The sequence below is a fragment of the Miniopterus natalensis genome, chromosome X (genome assembly GCF_054644295.1).
Source record: "Miniopterus natalensis isolate mMinNat1 chromosome X, mMinNat1.hap1, whole genome shotgun sequence".
Taxonomy (NCBI): Eukaryota; Metazoa; Chordata; class Mammalia; order Chiroptera; family Miniopteridae; genus Miniopterus; species Miniopterus natalensis.
In genome coordinates, this window is record NC_142103.1 from 22,965,183 (window position 1) to 22,980,693 (window position 15,511).

The 15,511-nt window shown below is 45.0% G+C and overlaps 1 protein-coding gene across 3 annotated transcripts in view; it reads right to left on the reverse strand.

The window, feature by feature from the left end:
• Positions 1-884: 884 nt before the first annotated feature.
• TMEM164 (transmembrane protein 164) overlaps positions 885-15,511 on the reverse strand; it is a 174,415-nt gene continuing 159,788 nt past the window's right edge. For 2 of the 3 annotated variants that reach the window (XM_087813644.1, XM_016198282.2), the window contains exons 5-6: positions 7,287-7,387; positions 885-5,601 (exon numbers count right to left, since the gene is read on the reverse strand). In XM_087813644.1, the coding sequence (XP_087669770.1) occupies positions 5,395-5,601; positions 7,287-7,387 (308 nt within the window). In that variant the 3' untranslated portion in view covers positions 885-5,394. The remainder of the gene's footprint in view (positions 5,602-7,286; positions 7,388-15,511) is intronic. The other variant, XM_087813643.1, reaches the window with a different exon arrangement.

The following is a 15,511-nucleotide window of genomic DNA, read 5'->3' on the forward strand; positions in this document are numbered from 1 at the left end:
TTTTGTAGATGGAGAACCTGGTGTGGCAAGAGAACAAATGACTTGCCTTACCTGGTGGTTTTGTGGTCCAGGATTGCAGGGCCCTGCCTCATTGATAGCCTGGGTGCCCAACTACTCATCAATGGGGAGATCCACTAGCACTGGGTGCCACTTCGGCTAGCTCTGTCCCTACTAAAAGCAGCAGTACCAGTAAAACACCAAGGAGGGCCTCCATCTGGTATAAAGGCAAGCTGGGCTAATCACACTCACCATGGGCTGGTCAGCAGGCAGCCTTGGACAGGCAGGTCTGACTGTTCCCAAACTGCAGGGTTTTGTTTTTTTAATATGTTTTTATTGATTTTTTTAGATAGAGGAAGGGAGAGGGAGAGAGAGATAGAAACATCAATGAGAGAAATACATCAATCCACTGCCTCCTGCACACCTCCTACAGGGGATAAAGCAGGGTTATCTTGTTCACTTCTCCCCATAGGCCATTCTGTCCTGTGCTGAGTGCAGGTCTGTGTGGAACAGTGCTAGCTCAGAGCCAGCCCTCAGGTAACTTGGGATGAGTGAGCCTAAACACCTTGGTTTCAAAATTACCTTATCCAACTCAGACATCCAGCCTGGCCCCATTCGCCAGGGGCCCAGTGAACCCAGGAGATAAGCCCTGCTAAGAGCCAAATACTCCCTGGGTCCCAGGCAGCTCTGGCAGAAGTAGGCAGCACATGGGAATTCAAGTCCACATGTCCTGCAACTCGACTTCCAGGGCAAAGCTGTGCTAAGAGTACCAACTGCTGTTTGGTGGTTTTCTCCATAGTGTGGGGGACCAAAGGGCCCTTTTGTCTACTTTTCAAAGCAGAGGGCCTTCTGAGAGGGTTTTGGGAAGCAAGGCTAAGACTCTTGGGTTCTCATAAATCTTTTAATAACAGTAAATGAAGAAAACATTTGTAACAGTAAGTCCCATGGTGAGGGTTCATTTTCATTCAGGGATCTTCAACAACAAAAACACCTAAGACTAAAATGCAGAATGCTAAGTACACAAATTAATGACCATTTATTTCTGAAGGTGACTGCAGAAACCATTTTGGTACAATCAAAAGGTTAGAGAAAATGGAAAACACATTACAAAATGCCCCAAGAGGTGAGCAAACTGGTAGGGGCACAGAGCACCCAAGAACCAGCTTGACAAAAATACTCACCCTGCTGTTGTTTAGGGGGATTAGGAAGACTGGTCCTAAAGGTAGCCATAGAGGGGGAATGGTGATGACAGGGAGGGGTCTGCCAAGTGCATAGCAATCTGCCTTGGGAATGAGAAAGGATGGGGGAGAGGGAGGCAGTAAGAGGGACAGAGTCGTTTGCCAGTATCCTGGCAGAAATAATTACAGATCAGACTATCTTATTGTCTTCACCACAATAACACCAATATAAATGAAGAATTCTTTAAAATATAATACAAAACTGACACTGAAAGAAAGCAAGTTTCCAAAACAAGAGCTTTTTAAAATGACTTTTGTTTCATTTCGTGCCACTCAGTAGCCAACCACTGTACAAAAATGTCACAGACAAGAGCAACAACAAATGACTAGATTTTCCTGAGCACAAACTGGCTCAGTCTATATACAGAAGAGGAAGGCTCACTCCCTGTCATGGCTCTACCTACCACCCAGAGGGCAGGACAGGTTATGCAGCAGGAAGGCCCCTTCTCAGTCTGAGGCATTGCCAAGGAGCACATGAGGGCCTATGGGACCCCTTTCTTATGCCTGCTCCAGATTTACCAAAACCACCACTGCATCTGCATCTTATCCTGCAGAGTCATGCACGGCCCTTCTTTTCTCCTCCCATACCTCCCATTCAGTCTTCCAAAGAGGACAGATGACTCTGGATCAACATCTACAGATCCAGGCAAGACTTTTTGGCCAAGGGAGTGGAAGGAAGGGCTTTCTACCACACAATGAGCCACCCAGCTTACTACCAGGGCACCACCCAGCCCTGGCACCAGTGTCAGAAGACTTGCTGACAACTTGTTATTTATGGGGAGCTATGCCCACTCCCCAAAACACTGAATTATCAGTGAGCACAAAGAGCAAAGCTCTGGCTGAGGCTGCAGAAAAAGAGATGATCTGATACCTAGCCTTGTACTGGATGGTACAGTGCGCTGACCACCTCATTTATCCCAAACATCCTGAAGCAGCTTTTGTGAGTGCTGAGACGTTCAAGGAGAAAGAGTATTGACTTGTGGAGACGGAGTCTGTGCTTTTCTCACAAGCCCACAGAGGTATGAATCACTGGGGAAGACGGGCCAGATCATCTTTGGTGTACAAGACCAAATACTGAGACTGTAAGCAGGCAGGACCATATTTCTGCTATTCTGAGCTGATGCTACAAGTTGGGCAGTTGACTAGACTGTTCTCTTTGGCCCAGATTCTTGGCCAAGGCTATCCCAGGGCTTCAGGGAACACTCACTTCTCTTCTTAGGGCTGTTTTAAAGAAACTGTCCACTTCTACGAACTCTGTCTTGACCGCACACTAAGCTCCCACACACTGGCTAATGACATGTGGAAGCTTGGCCAAGGTGGTTGGAGAACCTCCTTGGCACTAAAAGGAAAGCTCTGGGGAGGAGCTGGGAAGCACGGGCTCACAGGTAAAGGTGCCACCCTCTAAGGAAGGCTGCCATGGTTCTGGCCAGGTTACCTTTCTACATGGGCTTGGCCCAATGTAAGAGTGAGGTACAGACCAATTCAGATACATGCCGCTCCCTTAAACCTCAAACACAGTCCCTGACTCACTGTGGAGCCTCTAGATAGGCTCACTCTCTGTTCCTTTCATCTACATGTTTCTGAGCCAACCGGACTCCCAGAAGCCCTGCGTCTCCCCTTCACTTCTTCCTTCCCCTGACAGGTGTATCTGTCTCTGGCCTGGCCAGGGCAGGCATATGACTTTCACTCTCTTCTTTCCTTCCAACCAGCAGAAAGTGCCAGCCAGATTGGGACACTGAGCTGTAGCCAGGGCAAAGACAAGCTTTTAGAGGCATGCCAACACAGGAAAAGCTCAGGCTAACTGGCAACTTATCCATGCCACACAGACAGAAAGAGAGCTCATTCAGAGTCACTGATGCCACTATGGCTAGCTGAGGCACATCATCTGCCTACAAAGACTCCATGTACTGGTAGGGGACAGGACAGGCCCCCAGGAGCTCCACCCATGACCTCCTTCCAACTTTTCCTTTTGTGGAGAGGCTGAGGGGCACTGAGGCCTTGCACATTTCCTCATCAGCCCATCCTATACACTGAGCAGTTTGATGGTGGGCAAGGGAAATCCAGCCAATCAAAAGGTGCCTCTTCTGGAAGGCAACCCTAGTGAGATGAACTAAGAAAAACTTGTCCAAGCACTCAAAGACAACATAAAATGAAGGCTACATGTCATGAGGAGCTCATAGGGACTAAGAGCACCCAGTGTTCTCCCTCCTGTTCTCCCACACCCCAGGAATTGATTTCCTCAGTGCCAGCAGGCCTCTGCAAAAGGGTAGTTCTGCGGTTGCTTCCCTGGGCCTCACCTTGCTAAGAGACTCTCCTACATTCTTCTGCTTCCTGTAGGTCCATTTGCTAAAATCATGATCACTGATTCACTGAAGTTCAATCTATGTCTAATTCAGTAACGTCTGAAATATTGGAACTGGCCCAGGGCAACTCGGTTGCCTAGAGAGGGAAATGGAAGGGGAGGCCCACCAGAGGAAGTTACTGAACCATCTTTTCTGTTCTTTTTTAAAAAAATATTTTTAATTGTTTTTTCAGAGAGAGAGGAAGAAAGAGAAACATCAATATGAGAGAGAAGCATTGATTATTTGCCTCCTGCACACCCCCTACTGGGGATCAAGTCCGCAATGTGGGCAAGTGCCTTGACCAGGAATCGAACTGGTGACCTCTTGGTGCACAGGGCAACACTCAACCAACTGAGCCACACCAGCCAGGGCTCTTTACTATTTTTAAACAAATCTGTTCTTAGTGTGAGCTAACAAGGAATCACCAAAAGCCCATCCACTGCCTCCTTTCTTGAAATCCATGCATGATTAATCTCAAGTCTTTCAACAAAATGTCTTCCATTTGAAGTACTTGAATCTTCAGCCATGGGGACTTGATTCCTTGGTACCTCCTTTTAACCTAAACGTGGGCTTTGAGGTGGGCAGGGTGGGGAGCATGTGATGCCTGCCACGTTAAACATTTCAGCACTGAGTCTGGCTACAGTGATGACATCTGGACCTAGAGAAACAATACCAGCAGAATCTGTATGCCCCCAAAACCTGGATGCTGACATATCCTGTAAAACCACAAAATGTATTGACAAGAGGCCCTACAGATACAGGCCCTGATGCAAGGATTCTCCAAACTCAAACATCCAAAAATAAATGAAAAATCAAATAAATAAAATTCAAAGAGCAAAAAAATAAAAATAAAAAGCCCCAAAACAACTCTAGCTCATTCTTCCCTGAAGCTGCCTTTAAAAAGAGAGAAAGAGAGAAGATTTAAGGGGCACTCAAGATTGAAGTGGCATCTATTATCAACATTAAACTAAAATGAAGCATATGATTCAAATCACTATTTTCTCAAGTTACCACTTCTGTTGATTAATTTCTATGCTCACTTCTGATTGGAATATGGGTCAGTTCTCACAGGCAAAATGTACCCAGGATCCTGCCTAGTATTAGTTATGGACATTTTAACCTTGTTCACTTTGGATTTGCCATTGCAGCAGCTCTCTATTCTCCTCAATGGAATCAAGCCCTTGGGCTGGGTAGTGCCCCACCTCCCACTGCAGGCAGCCTCCTGGAGAATGTGGCTGGTTGGCTGCTTGCTTTGAGTCATGGGACACCAATGGGAAGAATCTGGCCAGTTCTATTTTGGCCATGAGCTGGGAAATCCCTTGGCTCTTGGCTTGCCGCTGGTATAGAAAAAGGCTTCAGTCCCCTTATGGTAGGGGCTGTGCTGGAGACAAAAGGGGACCCCAGCATAAACCTGTAGGTCCCTGGCAGTGGAGAAATGAACACAACCAATTCCATCACTGCGATGCCAAAAGAACTACTGCTTGTTGTTCCCTTTCTCCTCAACCAGCTGTTGTTAAAGCACCAACAAGCAGAGTGAAAGCTACTGACTACCCTCTCCCCATGTAAGGCCACTGGGAGCAGGGAGAAAGAGCAAAGGGGAGGAGGTCAAATCCAGCTGCCAGCACTACACCCCAGGTTCCAGGCGACATCCTGAGAGGAAGAGCTGGGGAAGGAAGACTGGTGGAAGAAAGGGACAGAGAGAAGGAAAAAAGAAATACATCAAATATCCTACTGCCCTCTCCCATGATTTCATTAAGAACTGGGTGTTCTCCAAGTCAAGTCAGGACTTGTTTCCTCAGGGAGAAAAAAAAGCACCTTCAGTCTATTTTCTTGGCTGGAAGCCGGAGCAAATCTAGCAGATATTTACACAAGGGCCCAACCATGTATGAGAACAGGATGACCAGCTTCCCGTGGGTCATGGTCATGAGAGTCTGGTGTCCCGAGGCCCAGATGCGATACCAGGGGCCGTAGAATGGGTCTGAGATGGCCGGACACAGCATGTTGTTCAAATTCACTTCGGTGACCTGCAGGGACAAGGGAGGTAGAGTGAGCGTTCACCATCCTTAGGCTTTCTCTGGCTTCTGCCAGTTCAGCCATCTATAGCTAAAGGGGGACTAGACAAGTAGGGATTGACAAATCCCCACCTGTTAATAACAGGATTTTTTTCCCTTAGGTTTTATGAGTGGGTCAAGGCTAGAGTCCCCTGGAGGTGATGGGGAAGGCTGTCTGTCCACTGGAAGAGCTGTTTGGTTTTGCTCTATCTTGCCTTCTCGGTTGAGCGTAGAGCCCATTGCTATTCTTAAGCATCTACTATGTGCCTAGTTCCTGGAGAGGTATTATGGTAGAAAAGAACAGTCAACAGCATGATCCCTGCCTCCACATAACTGGCAACCAATCAAGTTGGCATGATCAGTCTACCACATCTGACCTCAAAGCAGACAAAGCTCACAGGGTTTTCCCCAACAGGAGATCTGCAGTGTACAGAATGGGGGCCAAGTTTTCATGGAAAATTTCATGAAGGAAGTGGCACTGAATGGACTCATGAAGGATGGATGGGGGTCACGGCGAGAAATGGAGTAAGCAGAGCCCTCCTTGTAGGAGTCATGGCCTGAGTCAGGCCCAGAAGTGGGACTGAGTATGGTGATGTGAGGACACTGACTCCTCTGGAATCAAAGAGACCCAGTAGAGAGCAGTATGAATAAGGGTGTGAAGGTCATACTACTTCATTTTTGTGTGTGCAGGAAGCATGCACACCTTCAGCAAGGAGCTCAAACCACACCCCAAAGTCAACCAGAGCAGAACAATATGCCAGGGTGGGAAAAAAAGGTAACTTCTTCTACAAAGGCACTGGTGACATCAGTTATATGCCCTAATCCTGCCAGGCCCTGCAAGGCTCCACATGAAAAATGCTACATTACTGCCGCTCGCACACAAAACCAGACATGCCACTCCTGCCCCAAGGACATCACAGCACCTTCCTTCCAAAGCCCTTCAAGCCCATTCACATTAAAGACAAGTCTTCACCACCTGTTGGGGAGGTTGGGGGTTTTGTGCCATGTCACAGAGAGGTAGAGAGCTCTCCACCCTTGAGGATGAGGTGACTCACCCAGAGCAGTGGCAGAGCTAGGACTTGAACTTGGGCCTTCTGACACCCAGCCCCAGCCCTGAGCTCTTCCTATTCACTTTGCCACCAATAGACACCCATGCACTCAGCAGTCTTGGGCTCTGGGTAACTCAGCTACTGAGCCCAGCCATCATCTATGCTCCAGGCAGGTCTGAACACCCCAGAATGCACAGCGGCCCTCCAACATCACACTTCCCCTGGCCACACAGCTCAGGGTTTCGGAATAGGCCCAAAAGCCTACCGAGGCCCAGAGCGAGGGTTAGGGTCTTGCCTCCCCATGGAATCCACAGCAAACCACTGTCCAGTTGCAGCTCACTGTTTCTGACCCAAGTGGCCAAGAGTGAAAGGCAGCACCCTTACCTCTCCATGGATGAAAGAAGCAGCCATTACCAAAAGATTCAGAAAACTCTTAGAAAAGTCAAGGTTATAGATCGCAAATCACAACCCAGACACAACAATCTGACATCCTGGCCTTTGGCATCTTGTATTTTCAAAACAAAATGATACAATAGCGCCAACCAGGATTATAAAGATTTACGGAGAACTCCAAATAGAGGGGATAGAAGGGGATAGAACCAAACTTACCAGGCCCAGGATCTGTAAGACGCTGAAGTGATAAAAGAACATGAGGCCAGTTGAGAGAAGGGCCCACCGGAAACTGCTGAGGGGTTCTGGGGTGTAAGCTCCTGGGGGAAAACGGGAGATGGTGAAATAGCAGGGTTGGTGACCCACTTCTCCTCCTTTGCCCCACGAAGTGCAGGTGCTGAGGCCACAGCTGCTGCCTACTGACCCTTTCACTCCTCAGTGACAGCTACCTAAGAGACAGCCCCACTATTTGGGTACTCCAATAAGCCCCTTCCCAACCTATGTTCTGCCATGTAATTCTGGGGCCATTACAAAGAGAGGGATTTTATTTATTGTAAAAGTAATAAAATAAAATGTGACTAGAATTGAAATACTCTGTAAGTCAAAGTATATAGATTTTTCATATGAAAAAGAATGTAAAATATCTTAGTTTTATATTGATTACATGTTGAAATGATATTTTGAATATACTGAGTTAAATAAGACATTATTAAAATTTAGTTTAAAAAAGTAACACATCTCATTAAAGGAAATTTAGAAAATGTTAAAAAGTAGAAACAAGATGGAGGAAAAGAAGAAAAACATTCCCAGTGTTCTATTACCCAAATGCAACTACTGCTAACCGGGAGGGTGTCTCTTTGGTTCTTTTCTCTACGCCTTAGGAGTTTCTTTTCTTTCTTTTTAAAATTTATAATTGGTATTTTACTGTATATATAATTGCATATCCTTTATTTCCACATTTATTTTAATCATTCCCTCATGTTTCAGAAGAGAAACGTCGTTTATTGGGTATGGCATGGTGGTTGAGAATGTTAACTTTGATGTCAGACAGATTTGGTTTTAAATCTGGATTCTACCACTTACTGGCTGTGTGACCCTGGAAAAGTTACTTAAACTTCCAAAATCTCAGTTGAGTTTTCTCTAAAATGGGGATAATAGTCCTACCTACTTCTTAAAGTTGTGAGGAGTAAAGGACATAATATATTGAGAGCTCTTAGCATGAGATATGTTACAGTGTAAATGTGCAATTCGTGTTAGATGTTATAATTACCACACCATTATTATTATTCAAATAACTAAAGAATATGCCATATCCAATGATTGTGCCATGTCCCAACTGCTAGACAACTCCCTCCCGTGGTATAGCAAGAATGATATATTTTCCCTCTATTGTCACTAAGGATCGCCATACCAGTAGGCTTAGATGTATTCCAGAGCTTGCAGGGTAGGGGTATGGTTTATAGAATTTTGTGAGTGTCACTCTGAATTGAGACTTGGAGGGCAGTGGTCCAGAATGAAAGGAACCTGGAATTCTCTACCCAAGTAAGTAGGTGGCAACATTACATCTTGGAGTAGTATTTTCCCAAGTAAGTCTTTCACTGATTCATCCATTCATTCATCAGTTATTAGCACCTATTATATTTGGTGGAAGGTGTGAAAACAAGGAATACTTCTTGGTTCAGTGAGCACAGGCTCCTGAAGGATAAATGGGACTTAAGGAGGGACCTGGCTATGGCAGAACAGCCTATACTAAGGCAGATGTGAGTGGAGAGCCAGACAATTCAGAGAATAATGGGTAAGAGCTGGGGCCACAGAGGAGAGTGTGCTGGGGTAGTGAACAGAAGTAAGACTTAAGAGGTTGACAGAGCTGGTCTGCTCCTGCTCCAAGCTGGGCCACATAGGACTTTAGGAGCCAGGCTGAGGGCTTTGGGCTCCATCCTGTGCTTGCAGGGTCATGAGCCCAAATGCCTCAAGTCTCAGGCAGGTAACTGGGAGTAGGAGGGTGACCAGGGACAGAGACATTAGGGATGCTGGAGATTGGCCAACTGGAAAACCCATGCCTTTTCTAAAGAGGACAACCACCACAGCACCAGCCGATCATTCCCTGCAGGGACGTGGGCCCAGAGTTAGCAATTTTTTCACTTTTGCAAGAGAAGCCAGAAATATGAACTTTCATGTGGAATTTCCTGACTTTTTAAAAAATACATCTTTATTGATTTCAGAGAGGAAGGGAGAGGGAGAGCAAGAGAGAGATAGAAACATCAGTGATGAGAGTCATCACTGATCGGCTGCCTCCTGCATGCCCCTAACTGGGGATCGAGCTCACAACTGGGCATGTGCCCTGACAGGGAATCGAACCGCGATCTCCTGGATTCTAGGTTAATGCTCAACTGCCAAGCCATGCCCAGCTGGGTGGAATTTCCTGATTTTTAAATGTTGGCAAATAATTCAAAATATTTTAAGCATGATCAATGAACCAAAAAACAGGTCTTCTTAGATGGATTTCAGCCCATGGATGGCCAGCTTAGAGCTCTGCTGCAGAACCATAGAAAACAGTGGAAGGTTTGAAGCTAGAAAGTGATACAATAAGATGTGTGCTTGAGAAAGATCATCCTCGCCCACTAGCGAGGGGGGGATGGCTTGAAGCAGAGGGAGCAGAGGCTGGAGACTGATAAGGAGACTTCTTCAGGAACCCAAAGAGGAAAGACGATGGATGGTCTTTGAACATAATAGCAGTGGAGCTGGAGAAAAATGGAGTCAAATCACCAGAAAGTGGTGGAAGGTTGGATGTTGGGAGGAAGTGTGAGGAAGGCTATAGGAAGACTCCCAGGCTTCTAGTTTGGGCATCATTAGGTTGATAGTGCCATTTATTGCGATGGAGAAGACAGGAAAAGGCAGATTGGGGAGAAGACAGGGAAAAGATGAGGCCAATTTTAGACATGTTAAAATTGAGGTGTCTGTGGAATATCTTAGTGAAAATATCTCTTCGATACCTGGATGCACTGTGGGAAATATGGTGTGATGGATGACAGTGTCAGCACCAGATCCTGGCAGACACAGGTTTTCAAATCTTGGCTCTTGTCACTTATTAACACCAAGGCCTTGAGCAAGCCTCAGTATCTCTTTTTTTCAAATATGTTTTTTATTGATTTTAGAGAGGAAGGGAGAAGGAGAGAGAGATAGAAACATCAATGATGGGAATCGTCGATTGGCTGCCTTCTGCATACCCCCTTTTGGAGATCAAGCCCACAACCCAGCTATGTGTCTTGACTGGGAATCTAACCGTGATCTCCTGGTTCATGGGTCAGCACTCAACCACTGAACCATGCCAACTGGGCAAGGCTCAGTATCTCTTGAATTCAGTTTCATTCATCTATAAAATGAGAAACCACTGCCTACTTCACAAAGTTCTTGGATAGATGAGGTGAGATAATTTAAGCAATGACTGTAGTGTCAAATCTGGGATTTGACAAATGCTAATTATTTTTATTATTACAGGTATACCTCGGAGATATTGTAGGTTTGGTTCCAGACCACTGCAATAAAGTAAGCCACACAATATTTTTTGTTTCCCAGTACATATAAAAGTTATGTTTACATTATACTGTAGTATATTAAGTATGCAATGGCATTATATCTTTTAAAAAATAATATACATACCTTAATTTAAAAACATTTATAAAAAATGCTAACCATCATCTGAGGCTTTGGTGAGTCGCAACCTTTTTGCTGGTGGAGAGCCTTGCCTTGATGTTGACAAAAACACAGTATCTGTGAAGCTCAGTAAAGCAAGGTATGCCTGTTTAGGGGTGGGGAACCTTTTTTCTGCCCATGAAATCATTTGGTCTGGCCCTGCCAAGGCAACTGCAGACAGGACGCGAAATTCAATAAACTCAATTAAATGTTTGACCAAATATAGCAGGCTAATTTTTAAGTTGATAATTTTGTATGGTAGGGCCAGACCAAATTATTTTGTGGGCTGTATACAGCCTGTAGGCTAGACATTCCCCACCCCTGATGTATGTGAATCACAAACTCAGTGAAGAGGACGGGGCTGAACATCCAGATATAGGTGTCATCAGTACATAACAGTAACCAAAGTCACAGGAGTGTATGTAGAGACCAAGAGAGGAAGAAGGCCAGAGGAAGAACATCAAAGAACACCATGGGGTGGGGGTGGGGGTGGGGGTGGGGGTGGCAGATGAGTGAGATGGGGTGATTAAAGTGAAGTTGGGTCTTCTGGGGGAGCAGCTAGCTCAGCATTGCTCTCTGACAAGAGGCAGGCTCACAGCACATCTGAGTCAGAAAGCCCTTTAGGGTATCAAATTCATCTCTCTATTTCATAGATGGAGAAACTGAGGCTGGGAGATGGGCAGACTATGTGACAGCCAAAGTCACATAGCAGAACACGGGGGACTTCTAGGGGGCTCACTGCTCAATGTCCGTTGCAACTCCATCACACCAACTTGTATCCTTTCTTTCCTTGTCTGCCTAACAGTCTAGACCAGAGTGCCTTGGGGTAAAGAACCATGTGGGACTCATTTCTGTGTTCCTAGGATCTAGCACAGTGCTTGGTTTGTGAAAAGACATTGAGCTATGCACTTACGCTTCATGCATTTTCTTATCTGCTAAATGAGTGGGAATTGGGCACCATATTGTCACCCTGGCTGCTGGGGACATAAAGGGGAAGAAGAGGGGACCTGGAGGACTCACAGGTGCTGAGGCTGCCGCTCATGCCACTCCTCAAGCCCCAAGCCATTTTCCCTAGGTGTCCCTACCCTCCACTCTCTGCTTGGCTCTTCCTAGTGACAGCTTGGCAGTACTGACAGGCCCCATGGGCCAGGGGGTGGATGCAGGAAAGGGATAGATGGGGAAAGTGTCCAAAAGTATCCTCATCCAGGAGGCAGCTCAGCCATAGACCTAGGGAAAGCTGGGACAAGTTCTCTGGGCAGCCCCCCTCTCATTGTGTTCCTCTGTCCTGTGATATGGGGGGAAAGGAACACTCAGACACTGCCAAGGGTCAGGTTTCTCAGTGCTCTCACTGCCTCTCGCCCAACTCCCCACTTTAGTCTCATTCCTTCTGAGTTGCATCATCCATCCCACACCAGACTTAGTTCCCTGGGGGAGGGGCTGTTACTGAATTACTTCTTCACCACCAGCACCTGGTACACAGTAAGCCCTCAGAAAATGATCACTGCATGGATGAATAAAGGGCACAGATTTTCTGAAGAATCATAAAACTATAACTCTTTGGCTCAACAATCCTACTTTTAGGATTACCATTGAATACCTAAAAAACCAAGAAACTGACCTTATTTGCACAAAGATGTTTACATCTGCACTGACTATAACATTGGGAAACTAGAAACAAACCAAATGGGAGATAAGTTAAGTAAACTCTGGTACCTCAGTATTGTGTAACAGTCCACTGCCATTCAAATGACAACCTGACAAACTAAGTCCCTGGATAGTAATGACAAGTGTAAAAGACAGAACACCAAATAGTACATCGATGATGGAAAATACAGCTTAGTGGTTTAAAATAAAGGCTTTGGGTTCAGGCAGCTTTGGGTTTGAATCTTGCCTCTACCACTACTTGTAGGGGTGAGCTTGGGCAAACTGTGCTGCCCCTCTAAGCCCGTCTGCCCATATGTAGACTGGAGGTAACATCTGCCTTTTGAGGCTGCTGAGTAGAATAAGATATTGAGGAGTAAATACAGCAGCTAGGCTAGCAAACAGATGGTAGCTGCTATTTTTACCCATGTTCACCACAGGTATCCAAAACCTCATAAAAGACTAGAAGACAGGGAGTCTTGTAAAAGGTGATTTTCTCTAGGAAGGGAGACTTTGACTGTGGTTTCCACTGCTTTTTTACTGTTGTTGGTTCTTTACATAGCAAAGATGATCAAATATTCAATTTCTTTGAAAAATAAAGAAGAAAAAGAAAAAACCCTGAGAACAGATGACCTAGTCTACATAGATATATGCAAATTATATGCAAACACACATCATTATTTTTTCTATATACCTGGATGTAGCCCTTGGGATAAAAACCAATGAAAAACAAGTTTTCTTTTAAAGGAAAATAGAAACTTAAGCATTTTCAGAAAAATTAAACACATAAAACTTTTTTTCTACTTTAAGAAAAAAAGTGTGGCATTTTCTGGTAGTATCTTCTATCTCAGGAGGATAGAAGCATTTCAGAGCCAAAGGTAGGGGAAAGCCTAGATAGCTTTTTCTGAAATAGATTTCTGCCAGAAAGAAGCTTTATGAGTGCTGGGAAAGAAGTCAATTGCAGTACCAGCAGCAAAGACCTATCTCTAGAGAAGCCTCCCAGTAGCCCTTTCTGTCATTCTATAATCCCACCCAGGAAGGACTTACACCAAGGAAATGAGACTAGGCACAGTGGCATTCCTTCTCCAAATCTTCTTCTTGTTCCTTTCAACTCATTCACTTCTACATGTTACACATCCACTCAACATCAACTGAATGCACACTGGGCACCAGACTCCATGCTACGCAGTGACAATAAGGGGGCAAAGATAGCTCCTGCCATTGAGAATGACCCTGCAGCTTACAAGTGAACAATGAGATGGTGCAATAAGGTAAGCACAGTAAGTAATGGGGACACCAAGGAAGGGTAGCTGGAGAAGATAACAGTTGAAGTGAGTTTTGAAGAACAAGAAGGATTTGGGGTAAGAGCTTGAAGGAAGAAAAGTATATTTGAGGCAGTGGGTACAGCCTGAGAAAAAGTGTGGAGGCATGAAACAGCATGCTGCTTGCATCTAATCACAAGCAGGTCTGTCTTCCTGGAGCATAAAGTGGGAGGGAACATGTGTCAGGAGATGCAGCTGGAGAGACAGATGAGTGAGGTCAGGTCATGAAGAACCTTGTTTTCCATGTTACAGAACTTGGCCTTTATCCTGTACACAATGAGAGGCCATTAAGTTTTTAAACAGGGGAGGGCAAGGTCAATTTATGTTTCTAGCTAGAGTGCTGTGGTAGCAGTATGGACAATGGACTAGAGAGGGACAAGATTGTAGACAGGCTCAGATTCAGATGCAGAGATATAGATGACTTGGCAATTTGTCTGACACGGAGACATCTAGGATAACTCCCAGGTCTATGACTTCAGTAACTGAGAGGAATTGACTGAGGGGGAGATGAGATCAGATTGGAGCATGCAAACACTGAATGTCAATAGGATATCCAAGCAGACATCTCCAATAGGCTGTGGATGTCCACGTCTAGCTTTCAGGGAGGGGGGGTGGCCTGGAAACAGAGCTTGGAGTATGGATAAGATCAATAAGGAAGAGTCCACAGAACATAATTAAAGGACCACGGACAGAGCCTGAGAAACAGCAATAGTTGCCAGAAGAAAGAGGATCCATGAGAAGATAGGATTGAAAACAAGATTAAAAGTTGTCACTAGCCACATGTGGCAATTTACATTTAAATTAATTAAAATGAGAAATTTCATTCCTTAGTCACACTACATTTCAAGTGCTCAATAACCACATGTAGCTAGTGGCTACCATCCTGGAGAGTCCAGAGATAGAACATTCCCACCATTACATAAAATTAAACTGGGAACATACTTCTCTACAGAGGTACAGTAAAGGAAAAACAAACAACAACTTCTACTGGGTTTGGTAACATGCTGGTCACTGGTTATCTTTGCTATAGCAATTTTAGGAAAGTAGTGATGCAGGAACTGGCTGGTAAAAGATAAAGAAAAGTTTTCTAGGTGCAAAAGGTAAGAAAGGGAATTCCAGGAAAAAGGAACAGATATGCAGTAACAGAGAAATATTTAGCCAAATTCCCAATAATATTTTAATAACTTTTTTGAATATTCCCTTCATCCTTTTGCTCTTACCCCACCTACCTCTCTCCACAAGGAGTCTGCTTCATCTCTAGCCCTCTAAAGGAATCACTGGTTTTGGTCCTTTGGCCCATGTAGGTACAGTAGGTAACTTCTTTCTTTGCATTGCTGTTTCCTGACCACTGGTACTGCTTTCCCCTTAAAATCTCACAACCACCACACTCACTACCCTTCCATTTTACACTTGTATACAAATGTATGGGTCATGGTTCTCAATATTCCTTGAGGATATTAACAGCTGGCTTGGTACCACTCTCTCCAAAAGTATTCCTGTCATATTTCTTGATAATTTCAATATATGCCTAGTTGAACCTTCCAGTATTCTGACCTCTCAGTTCCTTGGCCTGTTCTCCTCTAACTGTATGTGCCTTAGCCACTCATTCTTATGGTCATGCCAGAGACCTTACAATTATGAATATCTGCAGCCCTTCCATAAGTCAAGCTTTCCCTTTTTACAACTTACTCCCTCTAACCTTGACCCCAACACTTCTTTGACTCCACTGGAATCTGTTATCCATTGGTTCTACCATCTTTTTGCTATCCCTCATGGCTCCCTTCTTCC